The following is an 18,853-nucleotide window of genomic DNA, read 5'->3' as shown; positions in this document are numbered from 1 at the left end:
GACCAGGCCCCTCCTGGCGTGGAGCGGCGCAGTGTGGAGGGACCCGGGAGTTCGGTGTCCCCCGCCAGGGACCCCAGCCTCGGAGGGGCAGGAGGCGTGGGTGTGGGCGTGTGGGTGGGTTGACACACAGGCGAAGGTAAAATGTAGTCAATTTTATTCTCCTTAAACCACAAAATAGAGTCTTTGGTTGTACAAACATCACTAGTTACAGTCTTGCCAAGAGGTCCTGGCTGGGGAGGGGCAGTTAGTCAGCGGCCGGAACTCCTGAGGGGTCTCTTTAAAACGCTAACACCCAGGTTAAAAGACTTGGGGCGAGGGTGGTGGTGGAGCTGGCAGGGCCCCCACCCCAAGTCCGGGGAAGGGCCCCTGACCCTCTAAGAGGGCACCGGGCCCAGGCCACGGCGACCCGGACGCATCGGGCGGCGGCTGCTGCACAGTGTCACCTCCTCGGGGCCCACGGTGTCCGGCGAGGGCCTGCCCAGAAGCACCATGGCCACCTCTCCGTCCTCCTGCAGGCCTGGGCGGCAGGGGCAGAGGGGGCAGTGAGGTGATGGGGGCCAGGCACCCTGGGCGCACCCCCGGGCCTGGCCTGGTCACTCACCCGGGCTGGGAGAAGGTTCCAAGGACCGCAGCTCCTCCGCGAAATCTGGGGACTGTGGTGGGAAACGGGCTGGGTCAGGGCTCCGCCCCAGACCTGCCTGAAACCACCCGTGGGAGCCGGGGTGGCGAGGCCCCCACACCCGAGGAACAGGTCTGGCCCCGGAAAGAGACAGGCAAGGCGCTGGCGGCGGGGACAGGGCCGGTGCGGCCCAGGCGGCTGCAGGGGCGCAGGCACGAGGGCCGCGGGGCCCCGTACCTGCAGGTCATAGACAGGCCGGGAAGAGGGCAGGGCGGCGAACACCCTGTAGTCGAACTTCCTCCCAGACAAGGCCTTGAGAGGACAGCGTGAGGGAGAGAGGCAGAGGCGCAGAGCTGAGAAGGGGGGTGCGAGTGGGGTGCAGCCTGGATCCCCGCCCCCAGGCCGCGGCGGGGAGAGCGGGCCCCCGCGGCAGCCGGTCCTCACCAGGCGTCCAGGGGAGGCGCTCGTCTGGGGGCCGAGGTCTGGGGGGACAAGAAATGCGTGTTGGGAGCGGTCTGCGCTGCAGGCCAAACCCCCGACTGCCCTTGGACACACGGACCTTCCAGGGGCGTGGGCGACGGGGTGGGCGCAGGTGAGGGGGCCTCGGCCAGCCGCTCCAGGGGCCCCCGCTTGCTGCGGCCGTCCTGGGACTTGCTGAGAACCATCTGTGCACGGAGGGCGTCCTGCTCCAGGGACTTCATCCTGCCAAGGAGAGGGAGGCGGGGCTGGGCGGGGCCCCGGAGGCCAGCGGGCGGGGCCTCGGAGGCGGCGGGCGGGGCCTCACCTGGCCGCCCTCCACAGCGCGCGCTTCTCCGCCTCCAGGGCGCGGCGCTCGGCTGGGGACAGGGCCCGCTCGGGCACCGGCAGCTCCGGGCTCTGCACGCGCAGCCGCTCCTGATGGCGCCGCTCGGCTTTGGCTGTCCGCACTGGAGCGCTGCTCCCCAGGGGTGGAGGGGACGATGGGACAAGCCTGGGTCAGGGGACAGGGCAGGGTCGCCAGGTGGGCGGGGGGGGGGGGCCGGAGGGAGGGGTGCCCCTCGGGGACAGTGGGTCCTGCTGCCTCCCCCACAGTCTCACCCTGCGGCAGAGCCTTCGGCCCAGGGAGGCTCCTCCTCCGGCTCCTCGTTTTCCGGGGCCTCCCGGTCCAGGGCGAGGCCCGGGTCTGCCGCCTCCCGCAGCATCTGCGCCCGCTTCTGCTGCAGCTTCCGCGCTGGGGGTTGGGGGCATGGAGGTCAGGCCCCGGGGGGCTGGACCGGCCACTGCCCGCTGCGGCTCAGTGCCAGCTCACCTTCTTCCTCCTGCATCTTCCGCAGGTCGTCAGCACCCACCAGTGACACGCGCTTGGGGGGGCCCTCAGCCTGGGGCACCCGCACCTCCAACTCAAAGTATTTCTGCCGCTCTCGGAAGGACAGCTGCTCCGGGGAGGCGGTGGGTCCGGGCACAGCGGGCTGCGGGGAGTGGGAGCTGAGACCAGGGTGGTCGCTCCGCCAGCCTGCACCCCACCCTGGAGGCGCCTGCAGACGGGGAGGGGCGGCCCCCACACTCACTTCAGCCGTGTCCTGGAGGGGGTGTGGGCCTGGCACAGCAGCGAAGGTCCTGTAGGCCCGCTTCACGTCTGAGGGGAGCTCGTCCGGGGAGGGTGGGGAGGGGGGCTGGGGGGCGAGGCTCTGGTGAGTTGAGCTGGGACAGCTGTGGAAGCTGCAGTCCCCAACCCCCCAACCAGCCTCCACCCCCCACCCCCCATGGGCTAGGGCACTCACAGAGCGGGGACTGCCTCTGCCCCTGGGGGCCGGGGAGCCCCTATGCCAGACCTGAGCCAGTGGCTGGATCACCCCAGGTTTTGTCTGCAAAGGCAGGGGCCAGAGGGAGGGACCAAGGGTTCAGGGAAGGGGTAGAGGGATGGAGGAAGAAAGAGAGAGATGGAGCCAAGGTGGCAGCAGGGTGGGTGACCAGGGTCCCCATGCAGCAGAGCCAGGGAGCTTCAGGCGTTGGGAGAGGGGCAGGGCCAAGTGGGCCCCCCGGTACTGGGGAGGCCTTGGCCACCCAGCCCTCTGTGGCTGGGGAGCTTCTGCCCCCAGTGCCAGTCAGGCCTGGCCAGGAAGGTGCCCCCCCAGAGACAGACAGCAGCTGGGGGGGAGCGCTTGCCCAGAGGGGAAGGCACAGACATAAGAACCCTCTGCACTGCCCTCCACCTCCGCCAAGTAAGGCACTCACCTGCTGGTGGCTGGGGGAGCGAGGGGCCTCGGCCATCTTCCCTCTGGATGGTACCTGCAGGGGCCAGGAGCCGGGTGAGGGTCCACGAAAGGCGTGGGGGTGCTTCTCTTGGGGACCCTGAGGCTGCTCCTCAGCTCCCTGACCTGACCACAGCCCAAGGGATGTTCCCAGATGCGCCAGGACCACTGCTCGGCCAGCACCAAGGGTTCTCCCCCAAAGGCTACATGTGGGAAGACTGGGGTGCTTGGCCTCTGTTCCCCCCACCCCCAGGAGTGCGTCTTGGCACTGGGTGGTCTGGAGCTTCACAAGAGAGATGGGAACACACAGACAGACCAAGACGAGACAGGACAGAGTAAGAGCTGGGGGACGGGGGGCTAGGGACCAACACTGGTGGAAGCTCTTGGGCCCCAGCACAGGGCCTACTGTGCCCTCCCTGTGCGTCTCAAAGGCACTGGGTCCCGGGAGGCCCGACACCCACCAGCCACCCCACAGCTGTGCCAAATTCTGGTCAGAGGACACTGGGCCCCCACCCCTCCTGGGGGCTTCCTACTCTTGGCTGTCTCTGGCTGAGGGAGGGAGGAGGGTGTCCACAGCTCCTTAACACTTCCCTGCTCCCTGAGGCCCTCACCCAGGACCTCCAGGTACCCACCCGCCCACCACTCACGTTCCTGTGGGGACTCCCCATGGCGCTGGCTGGACATAGCCTCGGGGGTTATTTATACCTCTTGGGGAGGAGCAAGAACTCAATGTCCATCCTGCCCAGCACCCACCCCCAGCCCAGCTGTCAGCGCTGCCCCCAGCCCCCCAGCCCTGGTCTGCATGGTTCCTCACGGCTGCTCCAGCCTGTCCTCCTCAGGGTGGCATGTGCCTTGCCCCACCAGGACCTCAATGGCTCTGGTGGCTTCCAGGGGCTTCTGCCCCGCCCCCTCAGGGACCCCCTCTGCCTGCAGGGGCTCCCCGACACCCAGCTTGCTCTGAGACCAAGGGCTTTCATAGGACCCCCCGCCAGTCCTCAGCTATGAAGAGGCAACAGCAGCGACAGCGTGTGGCTTGGTTCACGGACTAAGGGGGATGCGATCTGTGCCAGGCCTGGGTGCCCCTGGCCAGTCCAGCCATGCAGGCCTTGACTCCAACCCCCTCCCTGCTCTGCCCCTGCAGTGCTCCCCCCCAGCAGCCTGTCCTGCAGGGTCTCAGGTGAAGAGAGGAGGCTAAGGCATCTGGGCCCCAGCCCTGAGCGCAGAGGACACTGTGGTGGGGAGGGGCTGCGTCCGTGACAGCGTGGAGCTGCGTCTGGGACATGGCCGCCCACTAGCCCTGGGCTGCGTCTACCCCAAGTGCCAGAAACGACGGCCCGTGGTGCGCAGGGGAGGGCAGGCCTGACACTCACTGCGGACTCTGGTCCCCACTGTGGTGTCTGTGCAGGCAGCTCCTTGGCCTGTGAGCAGAGCAGACGGTGGTCAGGGACCCACAGCCCCAGCCCCAGCCCCAGGCCGCTGGCCCCAGGCGGCTCTGACCTTAGCGGGGCCCTCGGGGCTCAGCTCCCGGTCGATGGAGGAAACGCTTTCCAGGCTGCTCCTGCGGCCGATGCCGGCTGCAAAGGGGTTGGCAATGACGCCTGGTGACACCTGAGGAGACAACAGGCACGCACGTGGGTGTGGGGGCCTGAGCAGTACCACTGGCCACCCAAAGCGCTGTGTCACAGGGCGATCACAGGTCAGGGGCGCAGGGCAGGGCGCTGGGGCAGTGACGCAGACTGCGCTGCTCAGGCCGCGCCAGGCTGGCCGCGCTGTCCCCACCGCAGTGACAGCACCAGACTGGGGGAGGGACAACAGCGCTCCAGGTGACACGGGCGTGCCCGGAACCTACAAGGTGAGCACTGGTGCAGCTCTGAAACAACAGCGGCAGGCGACGGCGAGGGAGGACCCGAGGGGCCTGAGGGGGAGGAGCTCAGCGCCGCCTGGGCTGGGGGGCGGCCACAGCGCTGAGGGCAAACAGACGCACGTCCAACCCCACGAGGGACAAAATGGGCCACTCAGCCTCCACCAGCAGCAGGGCCGGAGGAGGGGTGGCAAGGGAGCAGAGGGCAGGAAGCCCCCCACATGAACGGTGCGCCCAGCGGCCTGTCGTCCCAGGAGCCCAATGCGCTGACCACCAAAGGGCCGGGGGAGAGGCCACACAGAGGCGGCGGCGCGGGCATGCGGGGGCAGCCAGGGCAGAGAAGTTGGGACTGGGGCGGGGGGAGCACCTGGCAGGCAGGGGGTCACTTCACCACCGAAGCTCCAATGCAACCACTGTTGTGGGCGTGGCTCGGGGGGCCAAGGCCACCGGGGACATGGGAGTGTGACAGACACGGGAACGTGCCTCTGGCTCTGACAAACCCAGGCAGTCTGACGACACTGACTTGGGCGCTCACCCCTCGGGGGCCCAGGACAGCCAAGCCGGAGCCGGGCAGCCCGAGGCAGCCCACAGACCCCGCGGATGCCACCACCGAGGGGGGCTGGGTGGAGGCCCATGGGCAGGCGTCTGCTGTCAGAGGCCACGCGAGTGCAGGGGTGGGGGTGGGGGCGGCCTGCGGAGGCCTGGTGGGTGGTCATGCGCGTCCCGAGTTCCAGGAACAGTGGTGTCAGCGGGCACCAGCATCCGGGGCACAGACCGTGGCCTCTCAACAGCACTTCCCCACAGACGAACACGTGCCCCTTGGAGAACAGTAACCGCGGGGCTGCGGGAGGCCGGGGAGCCCAGGCCACGCCCTTGGCCAGAGTAAGGGCAGGTGGCCACGTTCAGAGGCTGCGCGCGGCCAGGCAGGGAGAACCTGTGCACTGATATCCACAGCGGCAGCCGCAGCTCATCCCCCAGGGAATCAGAGGGCAAGGGCACCAGCGTGTCTGCGCCAAGGGTGTCCCTGACACAGTGCTGGGGGAGCCTGGGGCAGGTTCCGGGGTCCGGGCGGCAGCACCGAGTGGCCCCCACCATGGGCCGACACCAGGACTGTGCCCGAGGGGCTGAGCTGCTGTCAGCACCTGATGGCTGGGATGGGCAGCAGCCTTGAAGGCCTCCACAAAACAGGCGTGAACTTTGGGGAAAAGAACTGCCATGGGGGGGACCATAGAGGACACCACACGTCCTGGCAGCAGACCCTAAGAAGACCTGGTCACTTCAGTGACAATCCTGCCAAACATGTGCCCCCAGACACTCCCAGGGAGGCTCTGCACACAGGGACGCACGCCCTGGCTGCACCCTCTGCTGTGAAGGGCGGATGCACACCTGGCTGGACAGAGAGGCCCTTGGGCTGTTCTTGCCACTGTTCTCTGAGTTTAAGACCATTTTATGTACTTGCTTATATTTTTCAAAAAGACGTACTGGCAGGACAAGCCAACACTAATGCAAACGGTGGCCTGTCCAGGGCACGGAGACCAACGCCAGGCCCTCAGGGCACCATGGCGCTGTTTCGGGACCACGCGGATAAAAGGTCTGCACTAAGAAGTGGTTTTCAGTCAACCCTAAAAACCCAAACCAGTAAGCCCAGCACAAAGACTTGTTTCAAGTGACTTAAGCACGCAGGACTGAGCGCACCTCTTACGTGGGGAAATGAACCCGAAGGACATCACGTGACCTTCAGCTGCCCCCAGCGTCGCTGGCGCTGGGTTTGGAAGTTCTTACGTGGCTGAGGTAACAGGGTCTATGACACCTTCAGCTGAGGGACAAAAACACAAACTCACGGCAGTGATGGAGCCTGTCCTCTTGCAGGAACGGGAAACAGCAGCACGAGGCCGTGGCAGAGCCAGGACATGCGGGCGACAGACCTTGGGTTCCAGAGCCCAGGAACCACGCTGCCTGATGAGGGCGAGGTAAGCCCTGGCCACAGAGTGCCGGCCCCGACCGTCCAGATGTCCGAGGCACTGGCTTGTTACTCAGGGTGACAAATCAAAGAGCCGAGCACTGACAATACCTTTCAGGACGAGAACGCGGCTGGAGAGAAGCTCCTCCGCACAGCCGGGCCTGCAGCCGCACTAGGAGCGACGGCTGCAGAAGGCGCCCCGGACGGACTCACCCCAGAGCCGGGGCCACGGGGCGACAGGCGGTGTGACTGGGACCCCAAAGCTGGCTCAAACCAGGCTGCTCACACACAGAACTCCAGCAAGTGTGACGGGGCAAAGGAGACAGAAATAAGCAGGACGAGAGGGGACCTGAGCCCAGGAGGAGCCCAGGGGAAGAGTGTCCTCCACCCCACCCCAGACGACGAAGGGCCAGGGCCAGCCCCAGCTCCGTGTCGCGCACACATGCGGAGACCGCCGTGGACAGGACTTCAGAAAACCCAGCCCCGTTTCATAACAGCCCTTGCAGGTTATAAGTAGCAGCACTTGCCCAAACTTACAGATTGTTATAAAAGAAATTACAGCAAACATCAGATCACAAGACGAAACAGCCCCTTCAAGTGGCATAGGACAAGGCCACTGTCCCCACTGCACCAAGGGCCTGGCCGGCAGGGCTTCTACCAGGGGCTGGGACACAAGTCCCAACGAGGGGGACGGGGGCCAAGTGCAGCCCCAGAGCCCCGTGTGGGCCTCCCGCAGCGGCTCTGCGCTCAGGGCTGCCCCCAACCAGCTCTCACTACAAAACCTCACAGGTTCATTGGGAAGAAAAAACATATGAAAATAGAAAATTTTCAAAAGGAGGACATTAGGTCTCCACACAGCCCAGAGTGACAGCACGGGACTGAGGAGGCCACGGGCCCGTCACTGCGGGGTGTCGGGGGTCAGGGCAGGGCTTCAAGCCGCTCGAGGATGAGAGGGCCATGTCCTGAGGCCTGTGCAGGAGCCCGAGGTCTCGGAGGGAAGGCTGAGGAAACTCGATTCATAGAGGGTCAGACGTCTGTGACCCCAAGGATGCTGTTCTCAGAAAGTGAAAGTGACAAAAACACTTGCTCCACATCAGAAAAGACGGTCGTTTATGGTATAAAAACCATTGTGTGTCACGTGATGAATGACACAGTCCTGGAAGCAGAAGGGCACGGAGACACAACAGCAGCGCCTGCCAGAGCCCTAGACACACGCATGTGCGCCACACAGAAACACCCCACCCCCTGCCACACTCGCTGGGCCACCAGGCAGCTGGCGCCCGGGGACGGCGGCCACAGTGCTGTGAAGGGTTGCCAGGGCCACCAGCAGAAGAGCCCTGTGTTCCAGAGTGAGGCCAAGCGTGGTCCCTGACACTCAGGGTGTGTGGGAACCCATCACAGCAAAGCTGCATTTACTCTCTGAACAAAGAGCTTGAAAGAACTAAATGTATCAACTAAAACACTTCCAAATATGTGTTTCAAATAAGCAAACAAAGGCAACACAGCCCCGGACCTAAGTCCCAGGAGCACATCCTCCCTCCACATGGCCAAGGGTCCTGTGAGGACGAAGGCAGGTGCGGCAGGAGGCCCAGCAGGAGGGCCCAGAGCCCGGGAGGCGCAGCCTCCAGCCCGGCGTCCAGCCCCGGGGATAAGGGCACGGCCACAAACCCCTTCCCCAACCAGGGCTGTGCGGGGGGCCCAGCCTGCCGTGACCATCCTGTCCCAGAGGTCCCACCAACCAGGATGCCCTCGGGGGCTCCAGAGAGCCATGGAGAGAAGACAGAGAAACAGCGCGACGCCGTCCCCTGTGAGCAGAGAGGACACCAAGGTCAGAGGCCTGGCTGTCCAGGGTATGGGCCAGCCTGCGGGGCAGCCTTTGGGAGCCTGGCAGGACGCCCCGGCCTCCTCTCCAGGGAAGGTTGGCAGAGGGCTCTCCACTGAGGGCTGCCCAGAGAAGCAGGAGGGTGCTGGGGGGAGCCGCCTGGGCCCCACATGGACAGCGCCAGCCCGAGGCGCCCTGGCCCGGTGTGTGCCTGGCTCAAAGCCGCTTGGTCCTGGCCCGGTGGCTGCTCTGCGGGAACTGCCCACCCGGAAGCCGCTGGTTCTGCCTCTTCCAGGACCAGCGCCACCTCCTGTTCCGTCCCCCGCCCCACCTGGGCTGGCTCCCCACGTCCCCAGTGGGCGGTCGGGACCCTGGCCCAGCACCGTGTCCCACCGCCCCCACCCCAGGCCTGTGCAGAGCCGCACCCCCAGGCAGCACCAGGGCACTGACCTCGGCAGGGGGTGCTGTGCTGGTGTCGAAGCCGTCGCAGACGAGCACGCTGAGGGCGTCCCCCGCGCGGCGCAGCAGCTGCACGGCCTCGGCGTGCGTGAGGCCCAGCAGGCTCTGCTGGTTCACCTCCAACAGCCGCAGCCCCGCTCGCAGGCGGCCGTCGCGCCCGGCTGCGCCCGTGGGGCTCACCTGCAGGGACATCGGTCTGCAGTCAGGACTGGCGGCCCTGAGCCCACCTGTCCCAGGGCCCTGGCGGGCAGGCCCTCACCTTGGAGATGAAGATGCCCTCGTCAGTGGGGTCGCAGGGGTTCCCCGCATGGCCCTTGGCGCCCCCACGGATGCTGATGCCCAGTTTCTCCCCAGGGGCCTTCTGGATGCAGAGCTCCCGGAGGCCCGGGGGCGGCGGGTCCCTGCGCACCAGCAGCACCAGCTCCTGGCAGGGCCGAAGCAGTGCCCCGACCGCCTCCTGGTGCGTGGCCTCCCTCACATCCTGCCCGTTCACTGCCAGGATGCGGTCCCCGACCCGCAGGCCACTGCGTGCAGCCAGGCCCCGTGGGAGCACCTGGAAGGGAGGGCGAGGCCTCAGAGACCTGGCCGGGGCGCCGGCCTCGCACAGCAGCACCTGGGCACACCGTACCTTGGAGATGAAGACACCAGGCTCCTGGATTCCAAATGGGTGGCTGGAGTGGTCAGAGCCCCCAACGATGCTGAGCCCCAGTGGGCCCCCGGCTCTCGGCAGGCAGATCTCCTGGAGACACCAGGGGTGTGAGGGGCATGCGACGTGGGAGGGACAATGAACCTGCCAGAGCAGCCGGGGCTCTGGGGGTGCGGTGTCTGTGCTGGCCACCACAGGGGGCTGTGTTGGGTGCATGGAGAACCACGGGGGACTATGACGCCCCAGCGTCCCGGGGCCTGAGTGAGCGTCCCCTCCCTGACCTGGAGTAGTGTGGCCTGGAGAGGCTGAGGGCTCACCTCCACTGGGTACGGCCCCTCTAGGGCGGCGGCAAGCAGACTGGGGGCTAGCCTCAGTGGTCCAGGATCCCCAAGGGTGGCCGTGACCATGGTGGTGGTGGCAGCAGTGGGGGGTGGGGGGGAGTGTGACGGGGGGCTGGGAGGAAGGGGTGCCCCAGCCTCCCGCTCCAGCAGCAGGGCGATGGTGGGGGAGGCAGCGGTCAACAGAGAGACAGCGTGGTCGTGCCTGGCCTCTGTCATGTCCACCCCATTGATCTGCAAGAACAAGGTCAGTCAAGAGGGTTGGGAGGCCCCAGTGGGGAGACGGGGTGGGGAGAGCGCTGGGCAGCCCCACCAACCCCACTCACCGAGAGGACTCGGTCGCCGACCTGCAACGTGCCCGCCCGGTGAGCAGCACCCCCCTCGGCAATTCGGGAGATGAAGATGCCCTGTGGAGAGGGGCGCCGAGCCATGCAGCAGACGCAGAGATGAGAAACCGCAGCGGGTCCGGCCCCACCTCCACCCCTGCTGCCGGCTCACCCCATCGCCAGCCCGGTAGGGGGTGGAGCCTTTTCCTCCAGCGATGCTGAAGCCCAGCCCCTTCTCGCTGCGCACCAGGCAGGCCACGTGGCGCTGCCGGAGGGGTCCTGGGGTTTCGGGCTGGGGCAGGCGCAGACCCCCAAACCGCCGCTCCCGAGGGCTGTAGTCATCCTCTGGCCGCAGAGGCGTGACGGTGACCGCGTTCTCGGGCTCCACCATGCGCTCCCGCCACAGCCGCATCTGCACGCTGGTGCCCGCCCCCCGCAGCGCCTCCACGGCCTGGTGGTGCTCAGCGCTGTGCAAGGCCACGCCGTTCACCTGCAGACCGCGCTCGCGTCAGAGCGAGCCCAGCCGTGGCAAGGCTCCACGGACGCCCCAACGCTGCTCCTGGCAGGTCCCGCTCCCACCTGTGCAATCCCTCTGGCTGAAGAGAGCGGGCGGAGGCCCCACCTGCTAGTCCACACCTGCACCCCTAGTCCGAGATACCCTGCCACCTGTCTGTCACCAGAGCACTCCCACAGCCCAGGACACAGGGGTTGCTAGGTCCCCAATCCTGACCTGGGAGGCTCTTCCGCCCTCCGCCTTCCCAGCTTTCCTGGACGACATGAGCCCCGCTTGGGCAAACACCCATGCGCTCCTTGGCACACCTGCCAGGGTGGGTGGCCAGATGCCCAGGGAGGGGCTCCAGGGCAGGAGTCAAACTCCAACCCAGACCCACTAGATGTGTGACCACCTCTTAGGCCCCCCAGGAGCAGTGCCCCCTGCAGAGGCCTCCACTCCAGGTGTAGCCAGCGCCCACCTACATGGGGGTCCCTCCCTTGGGCCTCCTGAACCTCTCCTTGCCTGGGGTCTAGTGCGTGGGCAACCCCAACCTCCTGTAGGTGTGCCAGTCTGTGTGGGGACTGTGGGGACCCTGAGGGCTCCAACTCACCTCAAGGAGCTTGTCGCCCACTCGGACTCCAGCCCGGGCGGCGGGGCCCTCCTCAGACACCCGGGAGATGAATATGCCCTGGAGGACGAGTGGGTGCTGAGCCCAGAAGTGCACACAGCCAAGGACTGTGGGCCCCAGGCCCAGGGTGCACACAGCCGAGGCTCATAGTCCCCAGGCCCGGGACCTGCACAGAGGTGCAGGGGGCCTGAACGCCGGAGGCTAGGCTCCAGCCACTGTGGTCGCCCATGCTACAGGGCATAGGTTAACCTCCAAAAGGGGTTTTCAACCCAAACCAGGTTCAGGGCTGCCCTCTGAAGCGTGCTCAGCTCTAAAATCCCACCCCAGTTAAAGTTTAGTTCAGGGTCAGGAGTGAGAGTGGAAAGAGAGTGGGACCTGGGATCTGGAAACCAAGAGAGAGTGAGTCTCCTGGGGTCAGCGAGGCAGATGTGAGGGCAAGCAAGCAGCGAGGTTAGAAGGTCCCCAGCGGCCCCATGAGCCAGAAGAACAATGGGCTGGCAGAAGAGCCCGGGGGGCAGCTCTCACCTCATCATCGCCCTTGTATGGGGTGGAGCCCTTGCCCCCCGCAATGCTGATGCCGAGGCCCCCCGTCTGCCGCACGATGGTGAGTGTCAGCTGGAAACAGAAAACACGATGTCTAGGGAGGGCTACCTGGGGCAGGCCAAGTCCTCACCAGGGACATCCAGCCAGGGCAGCTGGGGGCACGGGAGAAGCTGGACGAGTGGGTGCTGCTGGGCAGAGTGCGGCGGCCCAGGCAGTGATGAGCCTGAGGCCCTGCAGATGGGTGGAGTGGCAGGACCTGGCCCTGCAGCCCTGCCAAGATGGGCTGCCCCTGCCTGGAGGCCAGCACTCTGTCCCCACCCCATCCCTCTGGGCTGAAGGGTCAGCGGGCCCCTCAGGGACACAGGAGAGGGGCTGCAGAAGAGGGAAGGAAACTCGAGAGCCCAGAGCCCCGAAAGTGCGGCAGCAGCCGGGTGGAGCCAGAGCAGCGAGTACAGACCTCTTCCTCCTCAATGCGAGCGGGCTCTATCAGCAGGTTATTGGCCTGGTCAAACGACACCCCCTGTCAGGACAGGACCAGCGAGGGCATGCAGGTGAGCACCGCCGGCCCCGCCACCACCTCGCCCGGCCCCGCGCCAGCAGAAAGGAGAGCGAGACCACACCGAGCCCCTAAAGCTCAAGCACCAGCCCCTTGTCCCCTGGAATGTGCCTCCTGCTGCTGAGCCGCCGACAGAGCAGAGCAGGGCAGGGCAGGCGGCCCCACAGAGGGCTGGGCCTGGCCATCCCCACGGACCCCGCAGGCGCCTCGGCGACCGTGGCGTCACGCCTGAGCTCAGGGCAAAGCCGTTCAGGGGTCAGAGACAGGTGCCGTGGCCGACGGGGTGTCCCTGGGGAGCAGGCAGAACCCCCGAGGGCCCGTGAGAGCCACCTGAGCGCCAAAGGAAGGCACAAGGGAGGCCTGGCCAGGGAGGGTGCGCAGGCAGCGCCCTTGGAGAGGGCCCCTCTGCTGGGCCCAGCGCCGGGCCAGCGCCTCCGGAGACGAATGCCAGCACAGCCCCGGGCGGCGGGGCGTGGGTGGGAGCAGTGACAGTGACCCGGAGGCTGGCATCTGAGTCAGGCAGCTGGAGGGGTGAGACCCACCTTGACAGAGGGCACAGAAGCCACGGCCTCCTCCTCCTCCTCCTCCTCAGCCACCGCCGGCTCTTCGTCCTCCTCATCCTCCTCGTCCTCGGCCCGAGGCGCCCAGGGCGTGTGCGGGCCGTTGTGCCAGCCCCCAGTCCCCGCCAAGCCCTCGCTCTCGGGCTGCGCCCCCTGCAGCAGAGCCACAACGGCCTCGGGCTGGGGCAGCTTGGAGACCTTGAAGTGCTTCTTATAGTGGGGCGTGTCCTTGCGGGTGAGCCGCTGCCTCCCGGCAGGCAGGGCCCAGGGGGCCTCCAGCGGCCCCTCCTCGCTCTCGCCGTCCTCTGCAGGCAGCAGCAGGGTGGCCTCTGCGAAGCGCACTGTGGGCTGCAGGGGCAAGCGTGAGGGTGGCCCAGCCCACCCCCGGGGGCCTAGGGGAGCCCTGGAGCAGGCGGCAGCAGGATTGGCTCTGAGAGGCTCCCTGCTGCTTCAAGGTCAAGGGTGGGGGCTGTCGGCAAGGGCCAGCTGAGGGCTTGGGGAAGGCCGAGGCGCTGCCAGGAGGCTCCTCTCATGGCAGCACCGTCAGGACCAGGCAGAAACCCAGGAAACCCTCAGCCCCACCCACACCTCTGCGGAGCTCAGAGTGGGAGCCCGCCTGGTCCTGCCAGCACCCCAACTACGCAGGGAGAAGGAGGGGTGGGGAAGAGCAGCCCCCACTCCTGGGCAGGTGGCTCCCAAGGTAGACTCACCTCCTCATAGGTCTCCTCTTGAGCCTCATCCTGGGCAGCGGGCGTGGCATCCTGTGGGCTCCACTCCCCGGCCTCCTCCTCCTCAGCCGGCAGGCCCTCGGTCTCCCCTGGGGAGGTGGTGCTGGTGGACGGATGCGAGTCCTCACTCAGGCCGGACCTGCTGCTCAGCCTCTTCTCCTGCGGACAGTCAGGAGGCCAGTCAGGCTGCAAGGCCCTCTGGCCTGCCCTGGGGAGCTCAGCCCTAGGCACTCTCTGTCCCGGGGAAGCCCCGCTGCCACCAACTGGAGCTGCGGGTACAGAGGCGCAGTTCTCTGACGCAGCTCCCCGGAGATCTCGCCACCAAAACCAAAAGGGCAGAGACGACACGCGCTCCCAGGACGATGGCAGCACAGGAAGGCCGAGTGCCCCGACGTGAGCGCAGCCTCGCAGGCAGGCCGCGGAAGCTGCCCGCCGTGGGAGGAGGGGAGGCGGGCGTGCACAGGCCCGACCGCGTGTCCCCGGGCACCAAGGGGCCTGAAGCTCCCCGCCTGTTGCCAGAAGCCCGCACGAGTGGAGCTGTGCCTGCCCAGCCCTGGCCTCCTTCGCAGAAGCTGGTAACACCCGTGCCAGCTGGGTGGGCAGCCAGGAGAGACGCCAGCCCACAGGCGCAGATCCTGTCCCCTGCGCCAAGGACAGCCTATGCGCCTGCCCCACATGCCTGCCTGAGTGCTCCCGCACCCAGCCCGCCCCCCTCGCCCCCCTGGCCCTGCTCTGCAGGCGGACAGATGAGCGGCTCTGCACCCCCTAACCCTCAGCAGGCCAGTCCCTTCTGTGTGCCTCCTGCCACCCTGGACCCTCAGCGCCCATGCCCACAGTCACCTCCTCTGATGGCGAGGGCAGCCCGGGGTCCGGCCTGCAGGAGGCCTCGCCGCGCCGCTCCTCCACGCCTCTCTTCATCACCTTGAGCTCGCTGGGGTGCGGCGTGGCCCGCCGCTGCAGGCCCTGCGGTGGGCGCCGGGGGTGAGGGGTGGGCGGGGCAGGGTCAGATCGGGGCGGGGAGTGGGCTGCCCACCCAGGGACCCCCATACCCGTCTCTCTGCGGCGGACTCCTCGCCATCCTCGTCACTCGTGGGAGCCCCCAGAAACTTGATGACGCTGACGCGGCTGAGCGGGGCATCGCTCCAGCTCTCGGAGGGGCTGCTCCGCTGCCCAGGGTCCTCTGTGGGAGGGAACGTCAGGCCCAGCCCTGCCTGAGGCCACACCCAGCCCTGGCGCTCCCCCGCCATTTGGCAACAACCTACCGAGGCTGGGTGCGGGCTGCTGGGGAAGCAGGTAGCAGGTGAGCACCTTCTCCCCGGTCTGGGCATCATCCTCCGTCTGGAACCGCAGCATGGGCTGTGCCTGGTTCTCAGCCAACCACAGGGCCTTGAGGTTGAGGTGGGTGAGCGCGAACGGCAGACTCTGCAGCCTGAGGGCCCACGGCACCGTCAGTTCACGGGGCCCGTGGCACGGTCAGCTCAGGAGGGATGGGCAGGGCAGTGGGCACTCACCGGTTCCCGGCCACATCCAGCACATGCAGCTCCGTTGTGTGCGCGAGCTCGGGTGGCAGGATGGCTAAGCGGTTGTCCCTCAAGGACAGGACACTGAGTGCCACACAGCCCCCGATCTCAGGTGGTAATACCTCTAGGCGGTTCCGGTCCACATTGAGGTTGGTCAGCTTGGTCAGCTTCCCAAGGGAACGGGGCAGAGCCTGGCCAGGGTGGAGGTGGAGAGGAAGGTCAGAGACTGGCAGAAGCCCGTTGGGAGCAAGGAACCAGACGGCAGACCCTAAGCAACCTGTACTTGGTCCCGATCCCTGCTCCGCCTCCCACTGGCCTCCCATCCAAGCAAACGTCCCGTGCCCAGCTCGCGACAGCGCCCAGCACGCGACAGCTCCTGGCATGCGATGGCACCCACCCTTGCACTCTGCCTCCCGCGCTAACGGAAACCGATCCCTACCAGGGACGAAGCCCCCAGAGCCAGGCCTACCGTCAGCAGGTTCTCTGTGAGGATCAGCTCAGACAGGTTCTCGCAGCCCCCGATGGCCTCGGTCACCTCGCACAGACGGTTCTGGTCCACCTTCAGGATGGACAGCTGCTTCAACTGACCTGATGTTGGGGCGTCGTGGCAACAGGGCTGAGTGGGGTGGGGGGCCAGCTGCCCTCAGTGGAGACAGCGCCCCGCTCGGCCTGTCCCCACCCCCATGTCCTTTGCTCCTCAGCCCGCACAGCACCTCAGGATGCGGTCTGAGCTCAGCACCGTGGGTGCTGTGTCACCTCATCCCCACCTCAGCCCGATCCCGCCCCTCAGAGATAACTTACAGCCCCCGGCCGGCACTGACCAATGCCATCAGGGAGCCGCTGCAGCAGGTTCTGGGACAGCAGCAGGTCTGTGAGCAGCGCGAGCCCCCCCAGCTCCGCAGGCAGCGCCTCCAGCCGGTTCTCTGACACATCCAGGCACACCAGGCGCCGAAGGTTCCCAAGCTCCTGGGCGGGGTGCAGAGGGTCAGGGCGCTGCCGGCTGGGTGCGAGGGGGGGATGGCCACACCCTCACTCACCGGAGGCAGGGCCGACAGCTGGTTCCGGTCCAGCCACAGCTCCCGGAGATTGGGCAGAGCCCCCAGGGTGTCAGGCTGCAGGAACAGAAGGGAGGGAGTGACCAAGGCTCACCTGCCTGGCTGGCCGCCCCACCCCGCCCATGACAGCCCCACCCTCTCCGCACCAGCACTTCCAGATCGTTGCCTCCCAAATCCAGCTGTTCCAGCTTGACCAGGAAGGACAGAGACCTACACAGGGAACAAAGCAAGTGTCCTTTCCATGCGTGGCCCAGGCCCCAGAGCTGCAGCCCAAGCTGCCACCGGTGGGGCGCCGGCCACTCACGCGGGCAGGGACTTGAGCAGGTTCTCCCGGAGCTCCAGAGTCACTAGGTTGGCGAGGCTGAAAGAGACCAGGGTGCGGCATGAGGGAGGCAAGGACAGCGGGACATGGGCAGGAGCAGGGCGGAGCCAAGCCAACCCCCCAACAAAAGACACTCACTTGCCCACGTCCCCCGGCAGAGCCTGCAGGGACACATCATTCAGAGCCAAGTGAGCCAGGCTGCGCAGCTGAGTGAAGCCCTCGGGGAGCCTACACCAGGGGAAGGGGGACTTCAGAAATCCCGGCTGAGGGTGTGGGGGCCCCCACACCACCCCTACCATGGCCACCACTCACCTGGACAAGGGATTGCCACTGAAATCTGCAATCTCAAGGGCCTTGCAAAACTTGATGCTCTCAGGGATCTCAGGAATGTCTGCAACAGGAGTGAGGGTCGCCAGAGAGGCCACACAGCCACCAGGAGCCTGAAGCCCTTCCCGCCACCCCCAGGCTGCACCCAGACCCGCCCAGGCGCCTCACCGTTCCGCGACACGTCCAGCTCCACCAGCTGCATGAAGTTGGCCACCTCAGGGGGCAGACGCTGGATCTCGTTGTCACTCAGGCCCAGCTTACGCAGGTTCAGCAGCCGGAAGAAAGGCTGTGGGCAGGGAGTGAGGCCAGGGGGCTGAGCTCTGTGGCAGAGGCCCCTCTGGAGCAGAGAAATTCCCACGTGATGGGTCCCCCGGGGCTCTGCCTGCTCTAAGCCACCGAGCAGCCAGGGGTCCTGCCATGGCGCCCAGCTCTGCAGCAGGAAAAGCAAAAGGAGGAAAAGACCCTCACACGCCCCTCGCTGCCCTCCTCAGTGGCACCTTCCCAGGGGCGGGCTTCACACACTCACATCCTAGTGGAGAAGCCACCTCCCTCCGAGTTGGCAAGTCTGTTTTCTCCTTCCTGTGTCCCCTCCAGACTCCACCTAGCACCTGCAACACCTGGTCCCCCACCCCGCAGGTGACCCCGCCAGTGGTGTCTGCTCCTGCACCAGATCAACGCGGCAGGCCCAAGCACGCACTTGCCCATCGCCGAGAAGGGCCGTGGAAACGGCAGCGCGCCATAGGCAGCACAGGGACCTGCGGGACAGCGCCCGGCGCCCAAGTGCAGGAAAGAGCCGCAGCCCCCCGGCGCCGGCCCCTGGGGCACCCTGTCCTCACAAACAGAACCCCTTCCGCGACTGGGCGTCCTCAGCCCCCACTCCAGGGCGGCCTCAGAAGGAAGCGGCACGCGGGCCCGGAGGGACGACCACGGCCGGCGGTGACGGAGAACACCCGGTCAGGCACAAGCACCGTGGCAGAGGCGCCCCGCCCGCCCCGGCGCCCGGGAGGAAGGAGAGCAGTCCCGGGAGAAGGCCGGCCCCTTCCAGGGCAGCCCGGCGAAGCAGCGCCCGCGCGCAAGCCGGGGTCACCTTCCACCCGCCCCTGCCCCTCGGGCTCGCGTCCTCGGGGCTCTCACGCTGCGGCTCCTCCTCCAGGCGGGGGGACCTCCCCGCCCCCGGGCAGGCACCTGACGACCACGGCCGCCCGGGAGGGGCGGCGGCCGGTAGGAACCGGCCGGGCCGGGCCGGGCCGGCAGGGCTCGGCGGGCGGCGGCGCACCTTGGGCAGCTCGCGCAGCTGGTTGGCGTCGAGCAGGAGCTCCTCCAGGCTGCGGCTGTAGCGGTAGATCTCCTCGGGCACGGCCTGCAGCGAGCAGTGGCGCTTGTCCACCGACTCCACGTGCCGGTTGCAGCGCCACAGGGGGATGCACTTGAGCATGGTGCGGGCGGGCGCAGGTTCGGGCGCGGGCTCCGGCGGCGGGTGGGGGGCGGGGCTCGGCCCGCATGAGCGCCGGGGCGGCCGCGGCGAGGGACGGAGGGGCGGGGGCGGCCCGGCCGCGGCGGCACTGGGCCCGGCCCGCCCTCGGAACGCTCGGGACGCTCGGTCCGGCTGGTGCTCAGAGTCTCAGGAGGCGGCAAAGACGGCGGCGGCCCCGCATCCCTCCTCACCCGCTCGTCTGCCGCTGTGCCGCAGCCGGAACCGCCGCCGCCGCCGCCGCCCGCCGGACTGCCCCGCCGACAACCGCCGGCCGCCGCGCAGCCCGCCGGGAAGCCGAGGCCCGCCCATCGCTGCCAGGACTGCAACCCCCACAAGGCTGTGCGGAGCTGGTGCCTCCGAGGGCCCGTAGCGATTCTGCGCACAG

The 18,853-nt window shown here is 67.4% G+C and overlaps 1 protein-coding gene across 1 annotated transcript; it reads right to left on the bottom strand.

Moving 5' to 3' along the window:
* Positions 1-137: 137 nt before the first annotated feature.
* Positions 138-18,491, bottom strand: SCRIB (scribble planar cell polarity protein). The gene is made up of 36 exons (XM_090283250.1): positions 18,271-18,491; positions 17,163-17,280; positions 16,980-17,058; positions 16,806-16,895; positions 16,650-16,706; positions 16,492-16,555; positions 16,328-16,402; positions 16,112-16,256; positions 15,760-15,878; positions 15,282-15,481; positions 15,033-15,199; positions 14,820-14,950; positions 14,611-14,733; positions 13,753-13,929; positions 13,025-13,390; positions 12,384-12,446; positions 11,909-11,998; positions 11,366-11,443; positions 10,435-10,752; positions 10,263-10,343; positions 9,916-10,170; positions 9,581-9,691; positions 9,212-9,505; positions 8,944-9,132; positions 4,348-4,458; positions 4,221-4,268; positions 2,834-2,887; positions 2,380-2,463; positions 2,161-2,271; positions 1,908-2,067; positions 1,697-1,829; positions 1,404-1,589; positions 1,179-1,321; positions 857-1,101; positions 602-653; positions 138-517 (listed from the first exon to the last, which is right to left on the bottom strand). The coding sequence occupies exons 1-36, from the start codon at positions 18,427-18,429 to the stop codon at positions 375-377; spliced, it is 5,019 nt and encodes a 1,672-aa protein (XP_090139376.1). The 5' UTR covers positions 18,430-18,491; the 3' UTR covers positions 138-374.
* Positions 18,492-18,853: the final 362 nt, after the last annotated feature.

Source organism: Furipterus horrens, unplaced genomic scaffold, assembly GCF_987537825.1.
Source record: "Furipterus horrens unplaced genomic scaffold, mFurHor1.1.pri manual_scaffold_7, whole genome shotgun sequence".
NCBI lineage: Eukaryota > Metazoa > Chordata > Mammalia > Chiroptera > Furipteridae > Furipterus > Furipterus horrens.
Note: the sequence above shows the minus strand (reverse complement) of the source record. Positions and strands in the feature narration are given on the sequence as shown.

Coding starts and splice junctions, on each gene's coding strand:
- SCRIB (XM_090283250.1), bottom strand. CDS start 18,429: ATGCTCAAGTGCATCCCCCTGTGGCGCTGCAACCGGCACGTGGAGTCG. Junction 13,391..13,752: donor AAGAGGAGACCTATGAGGAG/GTGAGTCTACCT, acceptor TTGCCCCTGCAG/CCCACAGTGCGCTTCGCAGA. Junction 518..601: donor GGAACCTTCTCCCAGCCCGG/GTGAGTGACCAG, acceptor CCTGCCGCCCAG/GCCTGCAGGAGGACGGAGAG.